General features: G+C 39.6%; 2 protein-coding genes across 2 annotated transcripts in view; both read left to right on the top strand.

Annotated features, from left to right (window-relative positions):
• washc5 (WASH complex subunit 5) overlaps positions 1 to 11,060 on the top strand; it is a 45,150-nt gene extending 34,090 nt beyond the window's left edge. Inside the window, exons 19-29 of the mRNA XM_034175298.1 lie at positions 2,787 to 2,966; positions 3,066 to 3,190; positions 4,959 to 5,121; positions 6,208 to 6,310; positions 6,409 to 6,488; positions 6,591 to 6,694; positions 7,786 to 7,915; positions 8,004 to 8,100; positions 9,245 to 9,398; positions 9,988 to 10,075; positions 10,545 to 11,060. Coding sequence (XP_034031189.1) covers positions 2,787 to 2,966; positions 3,066 to 3,190; positions 4,959 to 5,121; positions 6,208 to 6,310; positions 6,409 to 6,488; positions 6,591 to 6,694; positions 7,786 to 7,915; positions 8,004 to 8,100; positions 9,245 to 9,398; positions 9,988 to 10,075; positions 10,545 to 10,601 — 1,281 coding nt within the window. The 3' untranslated portion in view covers positions 10,602 to 11,060. The remainder of the gene's footprint in view (positions 1 to 2,786; positions 2,967 to 3,065; positions 3,191 to 4,958; positions 5,122 to 6,207; positions 6,311 to 6,408; positions 6,489 to 6,590; positions 6,695 to 7,785; positions 7,916 to 8,003; positions 8,101 to 9,244; positions 9,399 to 9,987; positions 10,076 to 10,544) is intronic.
• A 4,032-nt stretch (positions 11,061 to 15,092) lies between these two features.
• mrpl32 (mitochondrial ribosomal protein L32) lies at positions 15,093 to 19,168 on the top strand. Its single transcript, XM_034175299.1, has 3 exons — positions 15,093 to 15,281; positions 16,552 to 16,745; positions 18,704 to 19,168. Exons 1-3 carry the CDS (start codon positions 15,185 to 15,187, stop codon positions 18,950 to 18,952), a joined length of 540 nt encoding a protein of 179 aa, XP_034031190.1. The 5' UTR covers positions 15,093 to 15,184; the 3' UTR covers positions 18,953 to 19,168.
• The last annotated feature ends 446 nt before the right edge of the window (positions 19,169 to 19,614 follow it).

The following is a 19,614-nucleotide window of genomic DNA, read 5'->3' on the forward strand; positions in this document are numbered from 1 at the left end:
TCAATTTCAGATTTTTTTTATTTGATTTTTTTTTTTATCTCTTTTGTTCAGTTTAATAAAAAGCTACCGGTGATCTTTGTAAATGCCTGTACAATATATAGTAATGCACCATGTTCTTCTTTGACTGCTCAAAAGGATAAATGGGGTTTTATGTTTATGTCTGGTTATGAACCAAACCAACCCCAGTGAAAACTGTTGGTGGAGTAGCATTTTGCAATTTTGGCTGAATTCATCAAGTTATACTTTCTGTGGAAAATGGGGATGGAAAAAACATTTCTAATTCACTTAAGACCTTATGGGCCTATTTTGCATGGTTAAAAAAAAAAAAAAAATCAGAGGGGTCCCATAAGAACCATTGGTGGACAATTTAACAGTTTGACTGGATTTCTGATATTTCCTCTTCCTGCTCAAATTAACACATTTGAAATTCCAGGTCTGTCTGTGACCCTACAGGCCTATTTTGCATGTTATAAAACTCAGATGGTTCTAGTAGGAATCCTACAAGGAACCATAGGAGAAGTAACATTTTGTATTTTTGGCTCAGTTTATCAAGTTCTGCTGACTGGTGAATATGGCTGTAAATTCAAAATTCTTACTTTTAGTTTGTAGCATTATAGACCTATTTTACATAAATAAATAAATAAATCAGACTGATTGAATAAGAACCAATGGAGGAACAGCAATATGAAGTTTTGACCAAATTTTGAATGTTTCCTCTTGGTTTGTGGCCCTACAAGCCTATTTTTCTGATCCAGTAGGAATCCTGGAGGAATCAGTAGGAATCATTGGAGGAGTAGCGATTTGAAATTTAGATTTAATTTCCACTATTCCCACTTCCTGTGTAAATTATAGATAAAAATTCAAAATTACAGCTCCAAATGTTTGTGGCCCCATGTGATTATGTTCCATGGTAGAAATTCAGACTGATCCAACAAGAACCCAAAGATTTGAAGTTAAAATTGATGTATGATAGACAGATATTTGATCATTCACACTATAACCAGGAAAAAAAGTAGTACAGCATAAACCTAATCCAGGTCAAATCTTTTACTTCAGTGTTCGTTTGTAGATTAGTGCACTCAATAAATGTACTTAATTTTGAGTAATGTTGCAAATAATCCAACAAGCAGAAGAAGGCAACAACACAATCCTCATGGTAGAGATCAGAACATTTGACAGCTGACTTTGTGTGTCACAGACAACCACTGCTGACATGAATCTCTTCTTTTCTGTCCAGAACAGTTTATACTGATTCTCTATAATAACTGAGCACCGTGTTTACAAGACTCGTGAAAATGTGTTTTTTTTTTTTGTGCCTTATCTTTAATTTATTTATAGGTGGCTAAACTCACTCACGACATCTCCATCTTTACTGAGGGCATCCTAATGATGAAGACCACTCTGGTTGGAATTATTAAGGTAGATGATGTGATAAAGGACTTGTCTTGACATTCAAACACTTTGTCAAAGCTGTACATCATTAGTCTGTTACTTGCTTTCCAGCATGTATTTAAAGCACATTTATCATTCTGTTGAGCTGTTACCATTGTTGCCATGCTTCAGGTGGATCCTAAGCAGCTTCTGGAGGATGGCATCAGGAAAGAGCTGGTAAAAAGGGTAGCTTATGCTCTCCACAAAGGACTGATCTTCAACCCCAAAGCTAAGGTCAGACTGTACACCTCCTGAGAGTCTTTGTTTTTGTCATACTGCTAAATCCAGAAATAGTAGAGGAGATATCTTTAAATTTGATAGCTGTACATTTTTTACATTTCTGTTGTACAGTGAATTGTGAAGTATTTAATTTCTTATGGTCTTGCTGCTGTTACGGGAATCGAATGACAATTCATTTCAAGGCACAGAATTGTCGCCTACGTTCTTTGAATAGTGGACAAATAATGCCTTGGCTACTAATCTCTGGATAGCAATTATCCCAAAACATCAATTTTCTTCATTGTCTTGTTGAGGAGAAAAAGAACTGTTACATCTTGATAATGTATTTATGGGTTATAATGTTTCCATGAGTGAAATAGACTATTATTTTTTAAAAACTATGAGTTTACTAATTGAGAGATTTACCCATAGAATACCATTTTTATCCCCTGCTGGCTGAAGGATCAAAGGGGGATTACTTGTATGTCGTGACGATTTCTGTCTGTCGCCCGCCCGTTCGTCTGTCTAAAAAAGGGTAGAAGCATTCTGAAATCAACTCCTCTCACATTTTTGGGAGGAATTTCTTGAAACTTGGTACAAGTCCTTGTTATAAATTGGTAGTACACATATTTTAATATCATTTGAGTTGGGTTGTTTTACCAGAGTTATGGACCTTGATTAACAAAGCTAGACTCCATCAGTTTCATGCTTGGATGCTTGCATTCTGAAATCAACTCCTTCAGATAGAATTTCATGTAACTTGGTAGAAATCTTTATTACGGGTTGATAATACACATATTGTAATATTGTACAAGATTGACACATTTTGGCAGAATTATAGTCCTTGATGAACAAATCTAGACACTGCCAGTTTCATGAGTTGGTGCCTGCATTCTGAAATCAGCTATCACATATTTAGGATGAATTTTGTGAAATTCAGTAGAAGTTCTGGAAATATTATTAGAATGTAGCAACCACTTGTACCAAAGCAGCATTTGCTGGTGGGGCATATTGTGCTCTCAGAGTACTCTTGTTCATTATGTTTTCATTATATAAGATGTTATGAACAGGCACATGTTCTTGTAATAGTATGAATTCAGCTAGAATTAAACAAGACTGATCTTTCACTCTCTTAGTCGAGTGAGCTCATGCCAAAGTTGAAGGACATGGGAGCCACCATGGACGGTTTCTACAGGTCTTTTGAGTACATCCAGGACTACGTCAGCATTTATGGCCTTAAAATCTGGCAGGAGGAAGTATCAAGAATTGTCAATTACAACGTCGAACAGGAGTGTAACAGCTTCCTCAGGACCAAGGTTCTTTCTCATTACTTCCAGTATTCTAAATGTTTGGATTGTTGCTTCTTTGTCAGTTAACAGCTACTGACTGATTAGTTTTTCCTTCTTTCTAACCAGATTCAGGACTGGGAGAGTGTTTACCAGTCAACTCACATCCCCATCCCAAAGTTCCCTGCAGTAGATGAATCTGCCACTTTCATTGGTCGGCTTTGCAGAGAGATCCTTCGGATCACTGATCCCAAGTCAGTTTGCTCACAGTGTCGTCTAACAGTACTGTCAGTATAACTGTAGTATTATAGCATTATAAAAAACTTGGGATTATACAGTTAATTGTTTGAAAGTAAAATGTGTAATTACATTGTAGTGAAATCAAAACTTGATTATATGTAGTGATTTTTACTAATGTTACGTTTTCTGTTGACATTTGTTCGTTGGTCGGTTGGTAAGAAAAAGGATTTTTTTTTTTTTTCCTAGAGGAGTGAAGCTCTTACACCCCCATCACATGAGAGCACAAATTTGTGCCTTATTCATACTGTACTTGAACGCCTCATACAGCATTCCAACAGCAGTCGGCACAGTCGTGTGTCGCTCGTGCTGGAAAACATCCGAACTGCGGTGGAATCAGTCGTACTGCTGTAAGAATGGACATTCAGACGTCATTTGTGCAATTCGACCTGCAGCATGAATTGCGTGAATGCTGTACGAATTAACATTCGACAGTTGTGCAAGTCGTGCTGCATTCGAATTTCTTGGACAGCATTCATGTGGCGCTTGGGAAAATACACCAAATTGGCAGGCCAGCACAAATGTAGAGAGCATGCATACTACTGTCAGACTGCCGTCGAACTGTGGAATATTCATACGGCGGTCGTACTGCTGTGCGACTGCTAGCTCAAATGGCATTCAAACTGGCATCCGAAATGGCAACCCACCAGTATTCAGAGCAGCCTGATCACGTCGGCACGAGCCAGACCCCCCCCGCATCGTGTTTGTGCACAAAGGAAATATTGTGATGTGCAAAGTCTGTGGCATGCAGTCACGTTCACATGTAGTGCATGTGCATGAGACGTGAACATTGCGCAATCACATGGAATACAACGTGTGTCACAGCGAATCTGCACGTCTCTGTGACGCGCTGTTGCACACTGCGGCTGTGTGGACGGGGTCTGACAGCCATGATGACATGATAATACAGATGAATTGTCTGACACATGAGGTGGACTGACAATGGATGTGTGAGTACATTCTCATCCTGGACATTATGCCGCGATAACAGGTGCTGCATCAGGGAGTCTGTGTGTGTCAGAGCCGCACGAGAGAGAGAGGGAGAGAGAGAGAGAGAGAGAGGTTGTTTATTAATTGCTCAATTTCAGTTATTGCTCACTTGCTGTGACAATGTAAACATATATTTCCCATGTCAGTAAAGCTCCATTGTAATAGAAAATGGAAACTGAAATTGTGAGAAAGAGAGTGAGGGAGTGACACACACAGCAGAGCACAGTGATCGCCTGCGACACCCCCCCAAACAGCTGATTCCCAGAGAGGGACTGACAGAGGACGAGAGAGCGAGCTTCCAGCGTATGCTTGCTGCATACTGCCGGCAATGTGGGGTTTCCTCCTGGGTTCATTATTTTCAGCCTTCCTTTTATTTTGTTATGTTGGCATGTTTCATTTTTCGTGCTGTGCCGCATGCGACCTGCACAAATCACTTGAGCCTGCTTTGAACCACATTCTGGGTAATCGAACATTTGTACACAGCTGTACGACTGCCGTTTGAATTTCCTTAATTGTCTGTCTCGTACGAATAAATGCATCTCGACTTTTGTGTTTTTAATTTGTGTGATTCGTACGGCATTCGTGCTCTAGTGTGACCCCCCGTCACACTAGAGCACGAATTAGCCGTAGTGTTTTTGTATGTAACAGTATTGTAGCTTGTTATCGTTGTATTGACCAAATCATGTCTCTTCTATTAGCTTTCTGACAAACGTTGGTTCTTTTGAACATCTTCAGGGTAACAAGCTACATCGACCAGATGAACACCTGGTACGACCTGAAGAATCATCAGGAGGTGACCAACAACATGCTGTTTTCTGAGATCAAGAACACTCTGGGCACCTTTGGCCTCAACGGTCTGGACCGTCTGCTCTGCTTCATGATTGTCAAAGAGCTACAGGTTAATAAGTCAGCAAAAACTTAAATCTAGCAGGGTATGAAAGAAAGCTACAAGAACTCTGTGTGTGTGTGTGTGTGTGTGTGTGTGTGTGTGTGTGTGTGTGCGTGCGTGCGTGCGTGCGTGCGTGCGTGCGCTGTGGAATTTATAAATTCCTACTTTTGGTTGCTCAGAGTTGCTCATGTTTATATATCATGCAACAAGAAGCAAAGACACTGGCGCATTGTTTATTTATTTATAAGACAAACAAGCTAACGGACTAATTAATGTTATAGTATGAGACAAAGAACTTAAGAAAACTGCTCCTTGTCATCACGGAACAGACTGAAGCATCTATTTAGAGCTAAACGTGTGCATGCTCACCTCACTAAATACAATGAAACATTTTAAAACTCCTATACATTTTTTAAAAACATTATAGTTAGCCTTACTTTAGCCTGTCTGTTCTCCTTGTTGATCTTGTGTATGTCCCACAAAGTGGCACGAGTGGAGTGCCAAGTAGTATGAATCTTATTTTCCCTCTTTATTCAAGACCATGATCTTTCAGTTTGAAAGTACGACTTATTAATTTCACTTGTTCTGTAAGACCCACCATGTACGTACACCTCATTCAGAACTTTTTTCCACACAGCAGATTGCATTCAGCTTAACGGCATTACGCTACTTTTGATTCAGGAGTGTGAATCACAGTACCTCTTTCAGATCAGTAGGATCAACTTGTGATGCATGTAGATGGTGCCATCTTGTGGCCATAGATGATGATGCATTTTTTTCCCATGTAAGTCTGTTCAGATCAACATGTAAGTTACAGGTGCAGCAACCCCCCCCCCCCCCCCCCCCCCCAAAAAATACAGAATTAAATAAAAGTGATTTATTATGCAGAAAATACAGTAATACAGATTGAGACAAGCTACAATCAGAACTGTGTTATCACATATTAATGCCTGAAATGATTTCAAGATTGATGCTCATTTTCTGAGCTGCAAGTCATAACATAACGGTAAAAAAAACTTAAATTTAATTGTGACATATTTAATTTCTTTAAATTTAGCCAAATGAGATACTTGAGCCAAATTCTTTCATCATCAGAACTTCCTCATGCTGCTTCAGAAGAACATCCTAAAAGACAAAGCGGTGGTAGATGTCTTCAAAGGTTTGCTGGCTGCTGTCCATCCAATCCAGGGCATTGTGGGTAAGTATTCACTGTGCAAAAAAAAAAAAAAAAATCACATTTACTGCCAAAATAATTCTGTCCATTGAGTAAAATACATGTGGTTCCCCCTGTATTAGCTAATGCAAACAAAGTGTACACCAGTGTTGTGACCAAAACCCAGAAGATCTGGGGCACATACCTGGAGGCCATCATGAAGGTATGGATCCAACAGAAGACTAAGTGTGGGCTTTGAAACCCAGTCCAAGTTGGACTTCTCACTAACGTTGATTGTGTGTGTGTGTGTGTGTGTTTGTCATAGGTCGGCCAGATGCAGATTCTCAGACAGCAGATTGCCAATGAGCTCAACTACTCCTGCAAGTTTGACTCCAAACACCTGGCTGCTGCTCTTGATAACCTCAACAAGTCAGTCTTAACTCTCTTCTAGTGAATAGAGGGTGTACAGCTTCACCAATACCTCAGAAACTGGGTTGGAATTTAAAGTTTCAGTGTGCAGGATTTAGGGGTGTATGAAGTGGAGGATTAGAGCATATTGCTTATCACAAGAGAATAAATACAAGGAAGCATGAATTCCCATCAACAACAGTGTGAAAACATGAAATAAAACAAAATCATGACCAGTGACTGCATAATCCAATCTGCAAACTAACCACAAGATGGCACCAAATCATACACACTGTAGCTTTAATAACTAATTGGAATTTTCAGAGATTATTGCCTTATTATTGTGTGATGCAAAGATAGAAAATGCACCTGATTTAACACAAATTAAATGCCAGTGACAGACGAGCAACATACACTTTGTGCTGGTACACGGACAAACCATGTACTGACTGTAGCCTTTAAATATAAACTTATGTTGATATGGATCCACATTCCTGGAGTGTGCAGTGAGTGTCAGTGTTCACTGGGGAGCAGCACCGCATGTGATTTCAAAATGATCAAAATGATTCGAAGCAGTGTTTGGAATTAGCCATCACTAATTTGCAGCATACAAAAAAAGGTGTTAACGCTGCCGTCTTCAGCCAAACTTTCTACTTATTCTTTAATTCCAGTTTCATGTTCCCTTTCTGTTGTGTATTTTGGCCTATATTTATAGCTTGTCAACTGATGCTAACATGAAGTGTGGCGCACACAACATACTCAGTTGGAAATTTTTCGTAATCCTTCCAGCACATCCACTAACAATCCAGCAGGTGGCAGACATGTCTATGGGATATTGTATAAGGAAAACAAAGTTCCTTTTGGGATTCATTTGATGGATCAAACAAAACCACAAACTAACCAGTTCATCTTCATTGTTTATTCGTTTTTAATTTGGTGAGTTAGATGATGATAGCTTTTGCTGTTTTTGAGATCTTATGCAACCTGCCTGGGATGAACTAACTCACTCACTCACTCATTTACTCACTCACTCACTCACTCACTCACTCACTCACTCACTCACTCACTCACTCACTCACTCACCCTCTGTGTTTTTCTGTGTCCACTCTCAGGTCTTTGCTGGCAGACATTGAAGCCCACTACCAGGACCCGTCTCTGCCGTACCCTAAAGAGGAAAACACACTTCTCTATGAGATCACGGCCTATCTGGAGGCTGCTGGTATCCACAACCCGCTCAACAAGGTTTGGACCCTTGGTTGTTTAACTTTTTTTTTTACTTTTATGTTGTTATAAATTAGCAGATGTGAACTTTTCCCCCCACATCTCACAGATCTACATCACCACAAAGCGCCTGCCTTACTTTCCCACCGTCAGCTTCCTCTTCTTTATTGCTCAGCTTCCTAAACTTCAGTACAACAGAAACCAAGGCAAGTGTTTTTTTTTTTCCCTTCTGACTGTATGAGAGATTTTCTGTCTGTTGAGAAACAAAAATGAAATTCATCCAGGTAGGAAATATTTAGATGTTTATTCACAAGCAGCCACCAGACCAAAACTGACAAACAAGCTCATTCCAAAATATGTGCATTTTCAACCACATCAGCTCCTAATGCCCATTCCATGCAACAAGCCCAGATTTGTCCAGCAGGGGGCAGACGAACTATATGTAAATATTACTACTAATAGGGAGTTGACCTAAATACAACCAACATCTGAAGACAATATCTGGACTGCTGCACTGAGTGTTAATGTTGTAAAAAAGGATTTAGGTCAATAAAAATCACAGTATCGTATTTTCCAGACTATAAGTCGCATCGGTCAAAACATGCCTTCTGAAGAGAGAGAGAGAGAGGAAGTTGTTATTATTAGTACTATTATTAATAATAATAAAAAATGTGATTTTTCAGTGTATAAGTTGTAGGACCTCCTCTAACTAGTAATAAGTAAATAAACAAATACAGCAACTTATACTCTGGAAAATACAAGTACACCAAACAGTGACTGTGCAGCTTAAGGATAAAGTAAATGGCGGTCTAAAAAAAAAAAAAAGTAGACTGTGAACCACACCTACTCCTAATTTCATCACCAGCTATCCAGCAGGTGGCAGTGTTCAGCATGTGGCAGCCAAAACACAAGCAAAACAAAGTTGCTTTTTAGATTGATGTCATGCATCAAAGTCCACCGGGTTTTAATGAATTTTTCGTCATTATGTGGCCTTTTAATTTGGAGATGTGCAAGATGATATCATGTATTGCTTTTTCATTAACAAACTAGAGGGTATTGATTCATTTGTCTATCTACCTCCACACTCACTCATTCACTTACAGCATTAAAAGCCTAGGAAATGTAACTAGGCTTCCCGTTTAGTCTTCAGAAGCTACAACATAGTGACTTTTTTCCTTTTTTTGTAATCTGTATTTTCCATAAGACAATAAAATGTACTTTTCAGTGATGTAAACACTCATCTGTAGCTCAGAATGTAGTTAGTCTATTTGGAGCACACAGACATTTTAGTTGCTGTTTTGTGCTCAGCTGTATCCACGTGTCGTCACCACACAGCTGATGTTTCCTCAGGTATGACCTGCAGAAAAGCCACCGACCCGATTGACTGGCCGCCGCTGGTGCTCGGGCTGCTCACGCTTCTCAAGCAGTTCCACTCCAGATACACACACCAGTTCTTGGATCTCATTGGGCAGTTCATCCGCTCCATCATGGAGCAGTGTACCAGGTGACAGAAACAGACACGATGTTCCACACATTTAAAAAACTTAAAATTCCTTTTATCTCCAGTTTTTCAGTTTAGCCACATTCAGACGGGATTCATTTTATATGGTTCAGGTGGAATTAGATTATCATTACCAGACTTCATCTGAGAGTTTTATCCAGTCCAAATGCACTATTTCTGTCATTCTTCTGTGGCATGTGACATGTTTGTTTTGTGTTTGTATGAGAGGTTAAGCGCACACCGCTGTAAGACAAGACAGAAACTAGATGATAGAAAATTACTTCAAAGATGAATCCATTCTATTCAGCCTAGTAATTTTCTTCCTTCCTTTTTTTAACTTTTGTTTTATTTATTTATTTATTTGGAGAAGTGATGGCAGTGTGTCAGGACTGTTTATTGAGTAGACACTCCCATCTCTGTCATTTATACTGGTACATCAATATACAAAGACTCTTCTGTGGTAAATTCACATTACTCCACCTCTCCATAGGAAACTAATCCTGTCTGAAGTTGGTGTCATCAGTTATGGCTGTTTGAATCTGTGCATTTTTTTTTTTTTTTTTTTTTTTTGGAACACTTGCCTCCATTATAGTCAGAAGATCCCTGACATGCCGTCTGATGTGGTGGCAGCACTGATGTTTTTGGAAGATTATGTGAAGTACACCAAACTGTCACGCAAGGTAGGTTGACAAACCACAGTCACATTATTTTGTCGGAATGTGGTTAATCTGGTAGTGTTTGTATTTTTAATCAATAATTTAGCTCTCTTGTGTAGGGGTGGTGGCCAAGTGGTTAGTATGCTTGGTTTCAGTGCGGAAGGTTCCCGGTTCAAACCCCACCCCTGCCACATTTCTCCATGTAATGTGGAGTTGTGTCAGGAAGGGCATCCGGTGTAAAACTTGTGCCAATTCAACATGCAGCTTCATCTCGGATTTGCTGTGGTGACCCTGAATGGAAACAAGGGAGCAGCTGAAGGGACTTACTAATTTAGCTCTTGTTTTATGACATATACTGTGCACATTTTGAATAACAGAAATGGGTTAATCTTCTTTAAATGTTGAGTTTATGAAGACATTTTATTACATTTGTTCAATTGGTGTTTAATTACTACATTTATTTTTAGTTTTTCTCCTCTTCTGTATTCCTCAGGTGGTTGAAGCTCATGTGCCCAGTTTCATTTTTGATGAGTACAGAACGATACTGTGACCACGTGGACGCACATTTCTTTAGATAATATCTGCTTTTTGTTTCAATTCTGTTGTTTCCTCACACATTACACTTTTTAATGTGACCAGTAATGTCTTAATGCACTAATATTTTGTTTTGTACATAAAAAGTTAAAGTTGCTTGTGCCAACTTTGTGGATTATTACCTCTGCCAAGAAGACTTTGTGTTTATTTAAACAGGATAACCCCAAAACTATTTTTGTGGTGACACTTGGTGGAAATGCTTGTTGTTGTAAGAGAAGTAACTGTTAATATTCAGGAGCACATGGAAACACTGTATTAAACCATTTTATTTAATGTGCCCCCCCTTTCCCCGGAAAAAGCAAACAAAACGTTAAGCACATTTCTTTGGCGCAAGTTTGTACTCTGAGTGTTTCTCTAGCTTTTGTTGTGCTTTGTTCTTGATTGTAATTCCATAATAAATGCAGTTGTTCATACAGTGGGTTTTTGATTCCTTCAGTGATAGTGTGGAGCTTCTTTTTGTGCAAATACACAAATATGGTATTTGTCAGCAAACAGGTCTGTTTAAAGTGACATTCAGTGTGTGTGTGGTAGAATACTACCAAGGTATTCAATCTGTCAGAAATATTTTTTGTGTATGTGATATCGAAAAATCTATGAAGGATATTAATAAATTTTTGCCACAAGGTGCAGTGCAATGTATGTTAAACTTAGGATTTTTATTTATTTATTTTTACTATTAGATGTATCATATACAAAAATAAAAATAAAATAAAATAAAAACTTTCAAGAGAATCTTATGAAATTGTGGGCATGAGTAATATTTTCTCACAGGTACAGTAGTGTTCAGAATAACAATAGTGCTGTGTGACCAAAAAGATTAGTCCAGGTTTTAAGTATATTTCTTACTGTTACATGGGATTCAGTAGATTCTCACAAATCCAACAAGACCAACCATTCATGATATGCACACTCTTAAGGCTATGAAATTGGGCTATTAGTAAAAAAAACAAAGTAGAAAAGGGGGTGCTCTTTGAAAGCCTGAGGAAAATGGGATGTTCAAGACATTGTTCAGAAGAACAGCATAGTTTGATTAAAAAGGTGATTGGAGAGGGGAAAACTTATATGCAGATGCAAAAAATTATAGGCTGTTCATCTACAATGATCTCCAATGCTTTAAAATGAACAAAAAAACAGAGATGCGTGGAAGAAAATAGAAAACAACCATCAAAATGGATAGAAGAATAACCAGAATGGCAAAGGCTCACCCACTGATCAGCTCCAGGATGATCAAAGACAGTCTGGAGTTACCTGTAAGTGCTGTGACAGAAGACGCCTGTGTGAAGCTAATTTATTTGCAAGAATCGCCCGCAAAGTTCCTCTGTTGAAGACGTGCAGAAGAGGTTACAGTTTGCCAAAGAACACATCAACTGGCCTAAAGAGAAATGGAGAAATATTTTGTGGACTGATGAGAGTATAACTGTTCTTTTTGGGTCCAAGGGCCGCAGACAGTTTGTGAGACGACCCCAAACTCTGAATTCAAGCCACAGTTCACAGTGAAGACAGTGAAGCATGCATGATGGTGCAAGCATCATGATATGGGCATGTGGTTTTGAGTATATTTCTTATTGTTACATGGGAAACAAGGTACCAGTAGATTCAGTAGAGTCTCACAAATCCAACAAGACCAAGCATTCATGATATGCACACTCTTAAGGCTATGGAATTGGGCTATTAGTAAACAAAAGTAGAAAAGGGGGTGTTCACAATAATAGTAACATCTGCTGTTGACGCTACAAACTCAAAACTATTATGTTCAAACTGCTTTTTTAGCAATCCTGTGAATCACTAAACCAGTATTTAGTTGTATAACCACAGTTTTTCATGATTTCTTCACATCTGCGAGGCATTAATTTTGTTGGTTTGGAACCAAGATTTTGTATGTTTACTAGTGTGCTTGGGGTCATTGTCTTGTTGAAACACCCATTTCAAGGACATGTCCTCTTCAGCATAAGACAACATGACCTCTTCAAGTATTTTGACATATCCAAACTGATCCATGATACCTGGTATGCGATATATAGGCCCAACACCATAGTAGGAGAAACATGCCCATATCATGATGCTTTCACCATCATGCTTCACTGTGAACTGTGGCTTGAATTCAGAGTTTGGGGGTTGTCTCACAAACTATCTGTGGCCCTTGGACCCAGAAAGAACAATTTTACTCTCATCAGTCCACAAAATATTCCTCAATTTCTCTTTAGGCAAGTTGATGTGTTCTTTGGCAAATTGTAACCTCTTCTGCATGAGTCTTTTATTTAACAGAGGGACTTTGCGGGGGATTCTTGCAAATAAATTAGTTTCACACAGGTGTCTTCTAACTGTTACAGCACTTACAGGTAACTCCAGACTGTCTTTGATCAACCTGGAGCTGATCAATGGGTGAGCCTTTGCCATTCTGGTTATTCTTCTATCTATTTTGATCGTTGTTTTCCATTTTCTTCCACGCGTCTCTGGTTTTTTGTCCATTTTAAAGCATTGGAGATCATTGTAGATGAACAGCCTATAATTTTTTGCACCTGCGTATAAGTTTTCCCCTCTCCAATCAACTTTTTAATCAAACTATGCTGTTCTTCTGAACAATGTCTTGAACGTCCCATTTTCCTCAGGCTTTCAAAGAGAAAATCATGTTCAACAGGTGGTGGCTTCATCCTTAAATAGGGGACACCTGATTCACACCTGTTTGTTCCACAAAATTGACAAACTCACTGACTGAATGCCACACTACTATTATTGTGAACACCCCTTTTCTACTTTTTTTTTTTTTTTTTACTAATAGCCCGATTTCATAGCCTTAAGAGTGTGCATATCATGAATGCTTAGTCTTGTTGGATTTGTGAGAATCTACTGAATCTATTGGTACCTTGTTTCCCATGTAACAATAAGAAATATACTCAAAACCTGGATTAATCTTTTTAGTCACATAGCACTACTATTATTCTGAACACTACTGTAGATGTTAGTCCTGGAAGGTCTGTGTATGCAGATGATGGTGCATTGTGGATTAAGGGTCAAAATGCTGCATTTATTGGGAAAAAGCTTCAGGCAGCTCTCAGCACAGTGGGGCAATAAGTGGAGTTTCCGTTTTTCTGTGGATAAAACACAGGCTATGTGTTTCTCCAAAATGTGTAATTATCCACCAATTCCAATTAATCTTTATGGGCAGTCAGTTAAGAAAGTACAACCCCAATTCCAATGAAGTTGGGACATTGTGTGAAATGTAAATAAAAACAGAATACAGTGATTTGCAAATCCTCTTCAACCTATATTCAATTGAATACACCACAAAGATATTTAATGTTCAACCTGATAGACGTTTTTGTTTCTGTGCAAATATTTGCTCATTTTGAAATGGATGCCTGCAACACATTTCAAAAAAGCTGGGACAGTGGTATGTTTACCACTGTGTTACATCACCTTTCCTTCTAACAACGCTTAATAAGCGTTTGAAAACTGAGGACACTAATTCTGAGTGTCATGATTGGGTATAAAAGGAGCATCCCCAAAAGTCTCAGCTGTTCACAAGCAAAGATGGGGTGAGGATCACCACTTTGTGAACAACTGCATGAAAAAAATAATCCAACAGTTTAAAAACAATGTTTCTCAATGTTCAGTTGCAAAGAATTTAGGGATTCCCCCATCTACAGTCCACAATATAATAAGATTCAGAGAATCTGGAGAACTTTCTACACGTAAGCGGCAAGGTCGAAAACCAACATTGAATGCCCGTGACCTTCGATCCCTCAGGCGGCACTGCATTAAAAACCAACATCATTCTGTAAAGGATCTTACCACATGGGCTCAGGAACACTTCAGAAAACCATTGTCAGTTAACACAGTTCGTTGCTACATCTACAAGTGCAACTTAAAACTCTACCATGCAAAGCAAAAGCCAAACATCAACATCCAGAAACGCTGCCACCTTCTCTGGGCCCGAGCTCATTTGAAATGGACAGATGCAAAGTAGAAAAGTGTGCTATGGTCTGATGAGTCCACATTTCAAATTGTTTTTGGAAATCATGAACATCATGTCCTCCAGACAAAAGAGGAAAAAGACCATCCAGATTGTTACCAGCGCAAAGTTCAAAAGCCAGCATCTGTGATGGTATGGGGGGTGTGTTAGTGCCCATGGCATGGACAACTTACACATCTGTGATGGCACCATCAGTGCTGAAAGGTACATCCAGGTTTTGGAGCAACACATGCTGCCATCCAAGCAACGTCTTTTTCAGGGACGTCCCTGCTTATTTCAGCAAGACAATGCCAAGCCACATTCTGCACGTGTTACATTGCGCAGGAATTCATCAAGTACGTCGGCCGCGGGCGCGTACTAACACAGCATACCCAGAAACTGGCTAGTTGTTCGGCCAAAACGAGAGTGTCCATTTTTAGCTTGCCATAAACTAAGCTAGTGGCGCTCGTGAGTGTGGGTGAGGTTGACTGCTGTCGCAGTGCGATGACATCATAGAGCCGACTTCAGTGACCGTGAACAGCTTGACATGCTGCTTTAAAAGTAACGTGAAAAAGGCTTTAAAAAAAATGGCGAATTTGGTTGTTTTAGTGCAGGGTGTGAGATGTTGGCTTCTGCGGACTCAAAGGCGGATTCTGCAGGCAGCGGCGCTTGAGCCACATCCGGGTGAGTTAGCGGCTAGCTAAACGATGCTAACACGAGCAGACGTTTTTTTTGTTTGTTTGTTTTTAAACACTTCCACAGCACTCCTTTTTTCGTCTCTGATTCATACATTGTTTGGATCCCCTGAAATTAGTTATTTTTAATTATTTTGAAATTTCTTAACTAAATAACTGTCAAGTTATTATTTAGAAAAAATGCTCAACGTACTGCTTTTCTCTTCAATTTTTCAAAAAAGCTTTATTGGCATGGCAAACAATAATATTAATAAGTCACAACGAGGTTGGATCAAATGTAGTTCAAGACCAATAATAAATACAGACAAGTGTATAAAATTCTTGAAACATTTGACTTTTTTTTTATTATTAATACACTACGTTTTATTGATACAGTTTAATCTCCAGTATCTCATGGTGACAGCAGGCACATTGATATTTATCTGCTGGAGGAGCTGCTGGCCGTCATGTTGGTGTTTTTGGGATGCAGCCTGTAAATGTGTCGGAAACATCAAACAAAACAATCTTTAAACTGGAGCTGAAAGAATCCTTTTGATTTTTGAAAAATTGACAAGTATTTTGATTATTGACTTCACTCAGAACCTCTCAAGCAGAATTTAAATATTTTTTGAATAATGTGTTCTGTGTATCGGCAGCACGGTGGCTTAGTGGTTAGCACTGTTGCCTCACAGCGAGAAGGTCATGGGATTCCCACCTGTGGCCTTTCTTTGTGGAGTTGGCGTGTTCTCTCCGTGTTTGTGTGGGTTTCCGCTTGGTGCTTCGGCTTCCTCCCACATCCAAAGACATGTAGGTTAGGTGGACTGGAAACTTTAAATTGTCCGTAGGTGTGCATGTGGGTGTGAATGTGTTTGTTTGTCTATATGTGGCCCTGCAACCCTGTCCAGGGTGAACCCCACCTCACGTTCTGTGACTGCTGGGATAGGCTCCGCCCCCCTGGCGACCCTTCATTGGAGAAGCGATTGATGAGTGAGTGTTCTGTGTAGTAATTAGAATATGGACAAGCTTTTGCACTCCACAACCTGTCATTTCCAGAAGGGAGAACTTTAACTTCTTGTCTGTCTTGTATCTTTGGAAATTAGTTGTCTCTAGGGTTTTAGACTGTCTGCCACCTTTGGCTCTGGGAAATAAGAAGGGCTGTTAGTTCTTCTACATTTTACAGACTGATTATTGTTTTGTGGAATTATAATCAACCCATTAATTAATAAATAATAATAATTACTTGCAGCCCTTATGAGGTGAAAATACTTTCTTGTGTTCAGTCCCGTCACTGGCAGTGAATGGTCCCGGTCTCCAACCTCAGATCCATCCTCAGCATCAAGAAGAGCAGGAGAGTCCCGAGCACCCCCCTGGCATTCTGGATGGCTTCATGTGGATGGCAGCACCCAAATCGAGGCGCAGTATAGAGGTCAACCGTACCAGGAGGAGATCTGAGTCCAAACTCATTAAAGTCAAGGTACTGTAGCGGGCCCCTGATGCATCATCTTAAAGGAGTGTGTCAACTATATGATGACATGCCTTTCAGTTTGTTTGGTTTGTTTCTACTGTATGTAACAGAGAGATAAATTTGGAAATCCTTGTGCAACTAGAGACTGTTATGACAATAGTTGTACAAAATGATGGGGATTTGGGCACTTCAAAGACTTTTATTTAAAAACAAGGTAATTTCAGTGGTATTTGGCTCAAGTCTGTTCCTTTTCTCTGTTACTACATCTCCAGTTTTGGAGAAGACCCTCTCACATGGCACAGAAGTTGGTGGCATATAAAGATAGATTTTGGGCAGCTTGTAAAGAGTTGGATAAACAGCTGCCTCCACCCTCCCTATCTCTCCTTTCCACACACTCTCAGACATTCACTATACAGACTATCACACAAACTCTTTCTAATTTTCTTGCGCTTACTTTACACTTATCCACTAATTAACCTACTAATCTTTCCTTGTATTTGTACTTAATATGTGTAAGTGTGTAAATCAGTATGTATAATGTCTGAATATCTATGTGCTAAAGTGAGTGTATAAATGTATAATGATTTATCTAATGAAATGCTAATCTGACCTAAATATCGCTCTCGCTGTCTTGTTGTCACTTGTGGAAACTATAGTAATAATGCACGTCAGAACGCTCCTCTCAAATAACCCATTAAGAATAGAGGGATTGTGCCCATTTGTAAGCACTGCGAGAATTTGACAAGTCCCGCCTTGAATTCAAATGGGTGTGACGCATCGCAGATACGCGTGTGGCGTAACAAAGCTTCATTTGAGGGGGTCGCATCATTTTTTGCAGGGTGAAGCGAGGCATCGAAACATTTTATAGCAACAGTTCTGCTTTTAAAGATCAATAATGTTGAGCCGTCTGCTTCAAGCATAACATCAGTAGTATTTGGCACAAGTTTTACACCGAATGCCCTTCCTGACCCAACTCCAGTTTTATCTGCAGAAACACACACAGCCCCTGGTGTTCCAAAGATGTCTCCTTTCCATGTACCAACTAGGCCCCACACTGCTTAGCTTCTGAGATCTGATGGGCTCAGGCTTACACAGAGCAGACTGCCTTACCATAACTAATTTGTAGTACTGATGAAAAAATTGTATCGTCCTCATTCTCACAAACTACCCAACACTTAATTTTGGGTTTTATTTTCCTGTTTATTTCATTCTGTATTCAGCTGCATAGAAAATATTGTGTTTCTCTGCACGGTTGTTGGCACATGTGATGGCGTGCACTGCAACCAGCGGGTGTCAGACATGTTTATGGGACATTACCTATGTAATGTTATTACTATCGACTAAACAAAGTGGATTTTTCTGATTGATCTCATGTATCAAAGTTCACCACATTTTAAGCGGTTTATCCGCCGTTGTTTGTCTTTTGACGCTGGAGACGGTACAAGATGATGCCATCTATTCGGACCGATTTTTGTATTCTATTAATACAATATTGGGAGGTACATTACTGTGTTATGGATAATTTGCCATTCCAAGCGTAGGTGCAATCCACAGGATTAATTTGCATATCCATTCTACAGAAAGCTGTTTGCTGAGCTGGGAAATGTCAATTGTTCCAGGTTCAAATCCTACCCCTGTCACATTTCTCCATGTAATGTGGATTTGCATCAGGAAGGGCATCTGGTGTAAAACCTGTGCCAATTCAACATGCAGATCCACCTTAGATTTGCTGTCGCGACCCCGAGTGCAAACAAGGGAGCAGCCGAAGGGACTTACTTACCACATATTTAACCTTTTAAGTTGATGCATCAAACTCGCTCCTCAGTGGCTTAAACTACCAAAGGTGAAAAAAACCTCTGCATATTCCCTCTGTGTCTTTGGTACTAATGTGTTGCATCTCTGACTGTCCACAAAACAGCTCTATATTTCTTTGCATCCATTTCTCTCTCTCTCTCTCTCTCTCTCAGACCAACATTGAGGTGTGTCCACAGTGTGGCCACCTGAAACAGAAGCACATCCTGTGTAGCTTCTGCTACGAAAAAGTGCGTATCGAGACGGGTTTAATCCGTAAGAAGATCGCCGAGATGGAAGGCGGCCCTCTGAGAGCGCCAACGGTCGAGACTGTCATCATGTACGAGGGCGAAACTCCGAGCGAGAAAGACAAAGACAAGAGGATAGTGGAGAGACCCAGGAAACGTCCCATCTGGTTCCACTGACTGCTTACAACAGCTGGATGTGTTGTTGCGCAAACATATTGTAGTAAAAGTCGAGAATTCAGTACAGGAAGGAACGATGCATCAGTTGTCAGTGGAAACGTGCTACAGGTCAGTTATCTCTGAACACACCTTTCTGTTTAAGGTAAATAAATAACATTTAATTGAGGCTAAAATTATATCTGTTGGAAAAATAAACTTTTTTTTTCCTCCACTGTAGCAATATGTCTCGGTTTTTTTAACCCCTAAACTTAAAAGAACTACTACATATTAGTAAGACATTGACTTGGGTAATTTTGTCCATATACGAGCTCATTTCAAGCTGCGTGTAACTTCAAAACCATGCGGTTAGAGAATGAAGTGTCTCCTTCGGCTGAATCAGGGTTGTGTGAATTTGAGTTTGACAATGTAAACATTTTTTACACAGAAAATAAATAATTATTTGTCTGATTTATTTGATTTCTGTGCATAAATGATGTCTCAACTGACTCCCCCTACTTTTTTGGGGGGGTTGGCTAAATTAATGGAACATGTGGGGCAGCAATAGCTCAGTTGGTAGATGGAGCTGTTTTATGACCGAAGAGTTGGCGGTTCGAATTCGGCTCCCAACCAGTCAAAAAATCTGCATATTGCCGTTTTGTCCTTTGGCAAGACACTTAACCCAC

The sequence above is a fragment of the Thalassophryne amazonica genome, chromosome 7, assembly GCF_902500255.1.
Source record: "Thalassophryne amazonica chromosome 7, fThaAma1.1, whole genome shotgun sequence".
In the NCBI taxonomy this organism is placed as follows: domain Eukaryota; kingdom Metazoa; phylum Chordata; class Actinopteri; order Batrachoidiformes; family Batrachoididae; genus Thalassophryne; species Thalassophryne amazonica.